At 38.5% G+C, this 11,579-nt stretch overlaps 2 protein-coding genes across 2 annotated transcripts in view; one reads left to right on the top strand and one right to left on the bottom strand.

The window, feature by feature from the left end:
- SRP14 (signal recognition particle 14) overlaps window positions 1-2,846 on the top strand; it is a 37,022-nt gene extending 34,176 nt beyond the window's left edge. Inside the window, exons 3-7 of the mRNA XM_031064758.1 lie at window positions 4-136; window positions 241-313; window positions 985-1,097; window positions 1,637-1,669; window positions 2,011-2,846. Coding sequence (XP_030920618.1) covers window positions 4-136; window positions 241-313; window positions 985-1,097; window positions 1,637-1,669; window positions 2,011-2,100 — 442 coding nt within the window. The 3' untranslated portion in view covers window positions 2,101-2,846. The remainder of the gene's footprint in view (window positions 1-3; window positions 137-240; window positions 314-984; window positions 1,098-1,636; window positions 1,670-2,010) is intronic.
- A 544-nt stretch (window positions 2,847-3,390) lies between these two features.
- EIF2AK4 (eukaryotic translation initiation factor 2 alpha kinase 4) overlaps window positions 3,391-11,579 on the bottom strand; it is a 43,152-nt gene continuing 34,963 nt past the window's right edge. Inside the window, exons 35-40 of the mRNA XM_014310804.1 lie at window positions 10,715-10,773; window positions 9,547-9,644; window positions 7,472-7,540; window positions 6,808-6,852; window positions 5,557-5,681; window positions 3,391-4,464 (exon numbers count right to left, since the gene is read on the bottom strand). Coding sequence (XP_014166279.1) covers window positions 4,410-4,464; window positions 5,557-5,681; window positions 6,808-6,852; window positions 7,472-7,540; window positions 9,547-9,644; window positions 10,715-10,773 — 451 coding nt within the window. The 3' untranslated portion in view covers window positions 3,391-4,409. The remainder of the gene's footprint in view (window positions 4,465-5,556; window positions 5,682-6,807; window positions 6,853-7,471; window positions 7,541-9,546; window positions 9,645-10,714; window positions 10,774-11,579) is intronic.

Below are 11,579 nucleotides of genomic sequence, written 5' to 3'. Positions count from 1 at the left end.
AAGCGCCGGGGCCGCGGGAGATCCGGGGGCTCAGAGCTCGTCTTCGGAGTCAGAACCCCGGGCCGGGCCGCCCCCGGCTGGGACTTCGTGTCCTGCAGCTTCAGCGTGGGGAGAGCCGGGAGTTCGCCTTTCCTCGGTGCTGCCTCCCGCGGGTGGGAGAGAGCCCGGGCCCGGCCGGGGACAAGAGCTCGGAGCTCGTGTGGGGGCTCCCAGCCACGGACGCGTCTCTTTCTCTTGCAGTTCCTGACGGAGCTTACCAGGCTCTTCCAGAAGTGCAGGACTTCCGGGAGCGTTTTCATAACGCTGAAGAAATGTAAGTGTTGAGTCTCTTACTGGGTTAAAGGGGTGCTCCTGCAAGTCTGACTGTTATCACCAGATATTCTAAGCGATAAGAGTTGTAATCTGAAGATAAGAGCAGTTATAGGGACAAACCCATCAGCAGGAGCACTGATTAGCACTATTACTATTAGTCTTACAACTGTTAGCTGTAGGACTAATAGTACTAGTAGCATCAGTACTAATAACCTTTGAGTGAGACTGTATTTCAAACTGCAGGACTTTCAAACTAGGACTTCTGGATTGTTAAACAGTAAGTGAAAATCGTTTGTTTTCTGTAAAAGGAGAATTCTGATGTTGTTTTTGTGTGTTCATGTTCTTCTGGTTCCTGGCTAGCTGGCACTATTGGAGAGGCCATGTCAGGAGGCAGCAGGGTGATGTGCATTTAAAGCATGCTGCTGCTCGAGCAGACAGGGCATATAGCACGTTGAGGAGAGGATTTACTTCATTTTTTCGGGTAGATATAATTTACAGAACAGATCTTTCTGGGTTTCTGGAGTAAGAGCAAATTGGCAGCAATATTAGTTCAGTTGGCCTGAAATTCCAAGGTGTTTTACAGGAATGCTCATGAGCAGTTTTTAATACCTCATATCAGAAGGTATCTGTTGATTTTAATGAAATGAGAATAAAAATTCTTTTTCAATACAGATGATGGTCGAACAAAACCAGTTCCACGCAAAGGCCACGTAGAAAGTTTTGAACCAGCAGACAATAAATGTCTCCTGAGAGCAACTGATGGAAAGAAGAAAATCAGCACAGTGGTAAGTGACAACTTTGAAGTTAGAAAGGCTAGTGGCAATGTGTGTTTTTGATTTAATGCTCCATATTCTAAGTGAAACTTGAGAAAATGTTAACTGGTAGTTGAAAACCTGATGTGTGTTTACTTTGAATGGGGGATTGGGAAAGGCTTTAGCTGACTTTAGCTCCGTTCTGTGATATGACACAAGGAAAAACGTTACTTAAGAGAAATAGCTGAGCATGTGAGCTGCAGCATTTTTATGGCCCCACAAGTGAATCAAACCTTTCTTTGAATGCTTTTACACATTCTTCCCGTGTGAAAACATGTGACTTAGGGATGAATGGCCTGTAGAAGCTTTTGTTAATCAAGGCATGTTTTCAGTTTTCTAAATCAGTGGAGTCCTATGACATACCAGTACAGCACATTGACCACTGAATATTATAAGTTGATCCAAATGCTGCTAAAAAGACCAGATGGTAGCTGGTGGGTAAACATGTACTGGTACTTGGTTGTAATAGAAGCCAGAGTTTTCGTGGTTAACCTCCAGTATTACTTTTGTAGGTGAGCTCAAAGGAAGTAAATAAATTCCAGATGGTAAGTTTTGTATGCCTTTTATCTTCCTTTTCTGTAAGTAGTAGAAGTGGTCTGTTGGAAGCACTGGGCAGCTCTGAACAGGTTGATTTCTTGCTGAACTGCCACAGAAACTAACTGAGACTACCCATTTATCTTAATCTGTTTTTAAAAAATCCTGTTTTATTTTATCTAATTTTGTATATTGGTTTAAACAACAGTATTTTCCTAGTGCAGGGTGGAAGAGCATGATTCTCTGGGAAAAGGCAGATAATTGGCTGTTTGTAATACATAAAATGTTACCTCTTGCATATTGTCATTTAAGCATTTGGGGTTCTTTTAAATGGTTCTAATTGTTCTTTCAGGCATATTCAAATTTGCTAAGAGCTAACATGGATGGCTTGAAGAAGAAAGACAAGAAAAGCAAGGCCAAGAAGAGTAAAGCAACACAGTGATGGGACAGTGTGCTACCATCACTATTATAGACTTGACCCTTGCTCAAAGCAAAGTCCATTTCTTTTTGAGTTACCACTTGTCTTTGGCTTTCCTTCCAGCAGGAGACTGGGATATGATCAGTACTTTTGTTTAAACTGAGAGCAGAGGTGCTTTCTGTGGGTTGTTGTATGGCAGGAGGATGTACAGCATTCTACTGGAATAGCTTTACGCTCAGCTGGTTTGTACTTACACTGCTGCTGTGTTCTCTGCGGTGTAAAACCTGTCTGGGGGTAGCACAGGGTGAAGAGAAATGCACCCTACCAGAAGCAAAACAAGACTGGAGCAGGAGCCTCAGTGACAGATGCCCAGTTTTATAGATGAGCCTCAGTAATTCCAGAGAAAGCAGGTGCCAACATATTATCAGGAACAGCTGCTTTCCTGTTTCTGTCTTAATCTGAGGGCCATGTCTACATGATGCAGTGCAGATATCCCCAAGGCAGCCAGCACAGTGCTCGAGTTCTTGCAGAGCTTTCACTCTATGCTGATCCAGCTGTTCTGACCTGGGCTCAGGGTGGCGGGAGGGTAGGATTCTGCATCATGCTCCCTTCAGACATAGCTAAAAATGGTCATGTCACCTAAACTTTTTTTTTTAAAAACATCATCCTTCAATATATTCAGGAATCTGAATTTTTCTTCTTTCATATGAACAGATGTATAAAGTAAAGATGTAATTGCTCCTATTAAAGATAATGAGAAATGGATTGGGTGTAATGGCTGATGTGACTTGTCATGGTGATTTGCTGGGAATGGCATAGTTGTCTATGTCTTTAGGATTGTCTGCTGCTTTGGACATTGCTGTTAGAACCTTCACAGTTCTCAGTTTTGTGGTTTGTCTTGCAAGTTACCCCTATGCATTTTAACTTTGTCACCTTCTTTGCTACAAGAAAGGGTAGAAAAAGTAGGTCGGTATTTATTAATGTAATGAGTCTGCAAATGGCAATCATTTGTGTTAGAGAAAGAGGTGCAAGTTGTTTAAACAAAAGGTACCAAGTGGGGAGGGAAGGTAAACACCAGTGTACTTCCAGAAATCCTTACCATTTCTGCATATTCCTCTTGTGTTTGATGTGAAATACAATACATAGTTTCTCAGCTTCATTCTTCCTGATAGGGTTGTGCTACAGTTTAGCTTCCATCATTACTATAACTTCAAACTTGATCTGACAACTCAGATAAAGAAAGTTAGTTCAAAACTCTGGTTGTGCCTCAAGCACATGCTGGTTACTTTTTATCTTTAAAGTCTTTAGTTTAGGTTCTGCAGGTCTAGAACAAGTGTTTTGTTTTATCAGGTCTTCATCTTGCAGAAGCTGCTGCTTGATTTAAATGCAACAGTACAGACAGGACAAGCACAGCCAGCCAGGCGTGTAACAACTCAGCCTGAAATCTACCATATTTTATACATAAATTAAAATAGTAGGTTAAAAAACACAACTAAAAACAACACACAAAAGGCTTGTAATGAGTATTTCAGTAAGGCTCAGCAGTTTTTATTACATAAAAACTCCTCTAAAATGTTTAAAACAATTTTTTAAAGGTAATTCATTCATAATTCTAGAACTGGCATTTCTTGTTGCCGTACTATTTTTGCATCAAAGACATTCTGAAACTAGTTTTTAAAAAAAGTTTTACATCTGTACAGCTGATTTGTGTAGCATAAGAGGCAAGAACTACATGGTAATACCCATCTGTGGCTCTAGTCAAGACTTGCTCCTTAATTGCCTATAAAACAACTACTTCCACATTTTGAAAGCATTGAGTTTTGTATTTGTTGTGGTTTAGGAGTGTCATTCTCTAGTTTAGTGCTCCAGTTGAATCCATGTGCCACCCACTACCCCTTCCCCCTGCTGGTGGCTGGAGAGGAGAACTGGGAAGCACAGAAGGTAAAGAGCACAGGCTGAGGTAAGAATATCCTGGAAACAGCAATGAGATAAGAAAACAGTAACAGCAACAATACCAATGGCACAGAGTACAGGGAAGGTGAACGAGTCCACAGAAACAACACGACCCAACTGCTCCCTCTGCCACGCTGTGCCCACCTGGAATGGTGTGAGGTGGTACAGATCAACCTCTGGGTCCTGGCCATGTCTCCTAGCTACAGCAAACATTAACCTTGTCCTGGCGAGAACCAGGCCAATATCATACATGAAATGCAATTTGGACACAGAAAAAGGCACTAGTTGCCTGTCTTGCATTATTACAGCTTTTGGAAATTCCTTTTGACAAAAGGCTGTTGTCCATTTGTAGAAGCATCCCATAAATTATGCTTGAAGTACTAAAACAAAACCTTGTATTCATCTCGGTAACTGTACAGGATAAGTGCAGAAACCCTGCAGAGGGAAGGAGAAGAGAATTTTAGTATTTTGAAACTGCAGGTTTGAATGCTGAAATGCCTATGACAAATCCTCAGAATAAGATAGCTACAAAGATTTAGCAGAAAATCAGTAAGTTTTAGTTTGTTTGGCTGTGACTGCACTTTTCTCCTCATCCTCTTTCCACTGATCTTGCCTGTTCAGTTTTCACTCCAGTGATCTGAAGGCTTATGGTTAACTAGTGCTCAGGCGCCAGATGGCATACGAAGATAGTGAGGGAGTGTATTACATTCAAACCCAGCATTGCATGGAGTGTTATTTGGGTTCTGTTGCTCATAGCCTTGGAAGCCCCATGAAGAAAAAAAAATGCTTCACTTGATAATGTAGCTGTCTTAGTAAACAGCAAACCTGGAGCAATTTTGTATTTAAAAGTGGACATAGTAGATGTGTCCAGACTATCTGTATCAGCCTTGCCAGAATCCAAGAGGCAGATTATGAGGTGAACATAAACATTTTTATGCTTACAAAACAGAAATGGGCTTTACTGTTCATGTTGGGAGAGTATACTTTAGGTTTGCATGGACCTGGGCACTCTCCCACCTGTGCCTGACCGCCACGGTATTATTTCAAAGCAGGAGGAGTTAAATGTGTTCATGAGTTTTAGAAGACAAGCTGAGTCCCTCTCATCAGAAAAGAGGACTTTAATGTAGCAGTATAGATGTATATATTATACATTATAGATGTATATGTTTTACATACATGTATATTTACATATATAGGAGTATATGTACTATTTATAGCAGGATGCTGACTGTGTATAATTGTCTGCTATTCATTTTTATTAACAAAGTAAGTGAGATAAAAGTGGCAATATATTCTAGAGCTTCTTGAAAAGACTTAGAAAAATGAAAAATTTACATTTTATTAGTAAGTGAGGGTTAGTGACCAGTCCTATAGTTTTGAAGAACTATACACATTTCCTGAGTATTTCTTTTTGCCTCAGAGACAGGGGAAAGTAGAAGACAAGTTAGGAGCAGCTTATCTTCTAGTTTGAATACAGAAAAAATAGAAAATCTAGTTTATGTACCTGTAAGAGCTTAACAAATTTACCTCTTTTCCATTTTGAGACTGTAAATTTCATCACAAATGGCTTGTAAATATGAAGATCTCTGCTTGGGCCATCGTGACATCAGTTGTCTCACAGTAGCATCAAAGGCTTGTCTATCTCCATCAAGCTAAGAAAAAAAATTGACAAGGAACCATGCTAGTCTCATATTCTTTTCTGAAGGAAATACTTCTCCCAGTAGGATGCAGCCTTCTGAATACTGTGTAATGTCAATGCTCTTTAATTAAACAGCTTTCAAACATGATAAATGTCAACAACATGTGCAACTTTATTTTTTAAAGAAAATTAAGTTAATTTAGTGATCAGTTTCTTAACACATTTCAGCACAAGCAATGAAAAGGGCTGTGAGGGCTGTGTCAGCTTGGCAGTGCCGGAGAGAATACAGTAACTGTGATGTAATGGTGATCAAAAGTGAATGATGCAAGCTGATCACATGCGTATGTATTTAATTTTTTCTTTTAAGTAAAAGGTGATAAACTACCTCCATGGTTCATACAGACTGGATGAACAAAGTATTTTGAAAATGTTTTGAAATGTTTCACTGGGTTTTGGTTACCAGACAAGCACTGCTTCAGAGCAGCAGATAAAAGGTATGGAAGTAATAAACGCACTTCAAGTAGGATGCCATTCTTGAGTTTGGGTTTTTAGGGGGGTGGAAAGGCATCCATCTCTTTCTTAAGCTAGTGCTGTCATTGGAGAAAAGAAGAAAGCTTTGTCTTTGGTGTTGTCATCTTTCAAGCACCATTGACCAGCTCCTGAGTTGCTAAAGGTGTCAATATAATAAACATCCCTTTTATATCTTGGCTTCACTAAGGGATGTTTCAGCTACTATATGTGAAATAGTTGCCTCTATATTTTGGGTTCTTCTTCACTAAGGGCTTCAAGGAACACCTTTGTTGAAACTGTTATTAATACTTACAGGTTTCTGAAAAAGAGCAGTTAAGATTTAATTTTAGATAACTATTCCTGGGGGAAAAAAACCTCAGAGCTTTGGATTAGGACTTCCTAATGTTGTCTTGGGTAACTTGGACATTTGACAAAAAGTTTTTCTCAGTCAAGCTTCCTGGGTAAAAAAATCTTTTTTAAACCTATTTCAATAATTAGGTTTAAGTTTTAAACCTAATTCAAACTTGAAAGACAACTCTAGAATGGGTGAATTTTACACTTCACTGGGAAAAGAATTTATCATCTATTGTGTTCAGTTAGAGTTCTAACAACATTACTTAATTGCTTACCTCTAATGATAAGAAGTGTATCACAGTTGCTTTTGGCAGATCAACCTGTAAAAATAGCAAGAAATCAATACCTAACCATTCTCTCTATCAGTTTGCCAACTAGAGATGAGCTATACTAAAGGGAGTCAGATTTTTTGATTTCCAGAGAAGCATTCATGCTGCTAAAACAGGGAACTTAGTTTAAAGTGATTAAAACCTTTTTAACTATTCATGACAGATTCCATTAAGGAAAGTTGCACATAGGTGCAGACAAACTGGCAGTTATATTTCCTGAAAAGCATACACAATTTTAAAGTCCTTTGTGACATGGACAGTGAAGTCTAAAAGCTACATACAAACAAAAGCTATGTTTGCTTAAATGGAAGTGCAAATCTAGCCGGAACAAGTTATTACATCTACCACAATAGTTGGTGTAATTACAGCTTAAGAGCTTACAACTAAATGCTTGTTAAATTTTATTACATGCAGCTGTCCCATACACACACATTTGAGATACTTTTCAAGTATCAGAGAAACATGCTAGGGGTCTTACTTAACCTGAAGTTTGATTCATTTGGTTATCACTAAAGTGAGGCAATTAGCAGTAGTTTGTTCCAGATAGGAACGGCATCATCCACTGCAATTAAGAATTCAGAATTAGTTCAGGCTTCTGCCAAATACTTACTGCTAAAATCTCAATCTCACTTGTTTTTTGTTGCAGGCTAGAAATGAACGTCTGAAGTCTTGTTTGTACCTGGGAACAAAAGATGGGCAAAAATATACAGCTTGTGAGACACGGATTGGGAACACTGATTTCATATTGCATAGATGAGAACAAAACAGGTTGCTTCTAACAAGATGCAGAACTACATCATATTGAAACAAATATTTAATATAATTTTCAGCAAAAATTTCACAACATTCCTTGGTGAGCAGAGAGGAAGGAGACTGGAGCTGAGACACTTTTGACTCAATGGTACACACTTGACAATACTGGTTCTAAAGCAGACAGAACAACATGGATGCTTGCATAATTAGTGAAAACTGCCCTCTGTTTCTGGGTGTTAGATGACTTTCAAAGGAACGTGAGAACCTGTGACTGGATGCAGTGAATCACCTCCAGCTAAAAAGGAGGATGGCTTTTGAAAGCCAAACCAAAATAAGGGTCATGCCTTCTAACGCCTTTTATCAGAGCAAGCTAGTGGTCCTGCAAAGGTAGCACTTTATGAACGTAGTTGCAGGCTTGCATTATGTTGTCTTTTGTACCTTGGAAAAGTTGCTTTTACATATTCAAAGCCTGAAAACAGTAAGTTTGTTTAGCTCAGAGAGTAACATCCATTTCTTTATTTGGGTTCTGAGAACTATTAACTGGGGAGATTTTTTTGTTGCACATCCAAGTTTGGACAGAAAACGGGATAAGATGACAGTTCTGTTTTACCATGGACTCTAAATATCTTGAGGCTAATAATGCTAAACAAGAAAATTCTGACATTTGTTTCTAGCATCACTGAATGGTTTCTACATTACTATAGCATCATGTTTTAGGCCGGTTGTAGGGGTTTTTGTTATTGTTTTGGTTTGGGGTTTTTTGTGTGTTTTTAAAAATCCACATTTTTTCTTAGGCCTTTAGTTTGAGACAACTTAATGAAATAAAATGCATAAAGTACCTTTTACAAACATACTACATATTAAAAATATGATGACCTTGCACCTTTGTGCTGGTTTTGTCTGGGGCAGAGTTAGCTTTCTTCACAGTGCCTGTTATGGGGCTGTGTTTTTGATTTTTGCTTAACACAGGATTGATAACAGATGTTTTTGTTATTGCTGAGCAGGTAATCAGTTAATCACTGATAAAGATAAGTAAGAAAGCAATAGATGGTACAAGACTATTAGCCAGAGATGTAGGGATCAAACACTATTGTACTAAAGTTACAGGAATTTTCCATCATCTTCCCTGACTGCTGCATAGACTACTTCTTTTAAAACAATATAACTTGTTTGATAACAGAGCCAAGGCCTTTTCTGCTTTTTGTACAGCCACGCTGGTGGGGAGGCTGGGGGTGCATGGGAGGCTGGGAGATTACACAGCCAGGGAAGGTGACCCCAGCTGACCAAAGGGACATTCCAGACCATATGACATCATGCTCAGTATATAAAGTTGGGGGGACATTTGGAGTGATGGTGTTTGTCTTCCCGTTCTCCACTACAGGTGATGGGGCCCTGCTCTCCTGCGGATGGCTGAACACCTGCCTGCCCATGGGCAAAACTGAATTCATTCCTTGTTTTGCTGTGCTGCTGTGCACAGCTTTTGCTTTCCCTATTAAACTGTCTTTGTCTCAATCCAGGGGTTTTCTGACTTTTACCTTTCTGATTCTCTCCCTAATCCCACTAATGGGGGAGTGAGTGAGCAGCTGTGTGGCGCTTGGCTGCTGGCTGGGGTTAAGCCACGACAACATTTAACACAAGCATTTAGGGAGGAAAAGGAAAGGGATGATCCAGAACCACAGTTCCTAGAAAAGTAAGATTTCTAGTAAGCATGCACAATGATAGCTGAGCCATGATATCACAGATAATCCCTAAGACCCAGACTGTTAGAAAGGGTGGTCTTTGCCTTTCACCATTTATGTTGTTCCTAGTCTAATTTATGAATAAAGAACAAACATGATGAATTTGTTTAAGTTAGGTGATAATGAAGTATGAATTCTACCACTGCTTAACTTCTAAGGATCACTTCTGAATACTTATTTGATGTGTGTGTACCTGAATTTCTTGACGACGCCTGGCACTGGCAGACAATTTTTCAGGAGCTATAACACTAACGTTAGGCACTACAAGAGTTCCATGTGATTCAAACACACCTGAAATGCAAACACATCATTTTAGTTCATAGTATTTCTTTAAACAAGAAGTACCAAGAAACAGAAAATTCACAAATACTAATACGCTAAAATCATTGTAGTACAGGAATTAAAAAGCTGCTGAAAACCTCCAAAATCTGACAGGATATTGAGATGTGCACATAAATTCTCAAACGCTCACAACTTTGAAGGACTGATTATTAAGAGTAAGAAATTTGGTATTTTACATCACTGTTCCCTGAAACTAAGAAAAGGTTCCAAATGACTTGCATAATTTTACAAAGGAATGCAGTGCACCTAATATCAAAAAAAGAAAAGCCATTACAAGAACGAGGTGACTGTTAAATGCTCAGTCCTGTAGCAGAACTGACAAAATGAACAATAAACAGCAGCTTCCCCAAATAACAAAAATTAAAATTTGAAATGGCTTATTTTGAAATCCACATTTCCACTTCTGGTGGTCACACACACACACAACCAACCCGCTGAGTTAAGCATGGCCTGTCTCCCTCCCTATTATACAAAAGTGTGTCTGTATGAAGTGTTTCTTGAAGAATCACCACCACCACACACTGTATCAGTGCTCAATAAAACAAGATGCAAAAATGCCAAACTTTAGCCACACAGTAAGCACTTAATATTATTCTTTAGGTCCAAACTTATCAGAATAAGGAATGCAAATCCACAGCTAGAAATGTAAAGGCATTTTCATTTGGTCTCAATACTCTAACAATCACAGATCAAGTTATTTTTCATCCAGATGACACTTAAATTTCTCCTCAGCTAGGAAAAATTGGTGAATTTTGGCTTCCCCAGCCTCTTGGATTACTGCATCAATGAATGCTTGTATGGAGAATATTCTGCCCATTGGTCTGAGCACTTAGTTTGGAGAAAAAGTGAGTTTTAAATCAGTTGGAACAATATCTGAGATTAGGAGGCAATGCCTCTAATCAGAGCTCTGCTTATAAAACATTTTCTTACTTTGCCTTTGGTACTATTCTCCTAAAAACAGTTTTTGAGCAGAAAGAGGAACAGTTAGTTTGTATGTTCTGTAACTAGATATTAAATACCTGAAATATTAGTAAATGATCCTTTTTGATTTGGTATTGAAAGATTATCTGCGGTTTCTCTAAAAATAAAGAAAGACAGTTAAGGAATTTACAATTATAAAGAAATACTGTAATAAGACAGTAGTTTCAGATTATCATAAATACTTAAACTTAATTCCAACAGATAAAGAAGTCTGCAGATATTCCCCAGCACACATTTATAATTCATGAAGCAATTTATTCAGAAACTGTCAAGGAACCATACAAAATTACATTTAAAAGTCAGGTCTAGAAGCAAGGCTCCCTATGGATACAAAAAATGTCCTCCCTATCATACAAGAGTGATTTATAGCCTAACACAAAAATATATTGTGAGAGTATTCTCTCTGAATTATTAATTTAATCTGCTTCTCACAGGTTTCTGTGACATAATACTAAAGTATAAAAGTCGTATTTATACTTAAGAGCACACATATTCAAAGAAGTCTTCAATAATTAGTTTGGATACCTTTACTTTCCACATTCAGAAATTCATTAAAAGAGAAATTTGCCAGGGCTATTAAAATCAGCTATTGCATTTCTCTGTTTAGTGGTACCATGCAAGGGTTTTTCTATTCTGTTTTCAGGACTTAGAAATAAGGTAACTTTTTGAAAAAATGATTTTCTTTTACAGCTTCTAGTAGATCTGTCACAAAGCACCTGAGGATCAGGTTAATTGCAAAATAAAATACTAAGATTGGCTGAGGCCAGAAAAAGGAGAATGAGAGGTGAATAGCAGGAGACATCAACTGCTTGTATAAACTACTGCTTGATTTCAGCATTTCTAAGCTTAATTATTTCCTTTATTGTTAAGCCTAGTCAGAAAAACTGGATGGCAAATCTGTTA

The sequence above is a fragment of the Geospiza fortis genome, unplaced genomic scaffold (assembly GCF_000277835.1).
Source record: "Geospiza fortis unplaced genomic scaffold, GeoFor_1.0 scaffold54, whole genome shotgun sequence".
NCBI lineage: Eukaryota > Metazoa > Chordata > Aves > Passeriformes > Thraupidae > Geospiza > Geospiza fortis.
Note: the sequence above shows the minus strand (reverse complement) of the source record. Positions and strands in the feature narration are given on the sequence as shown.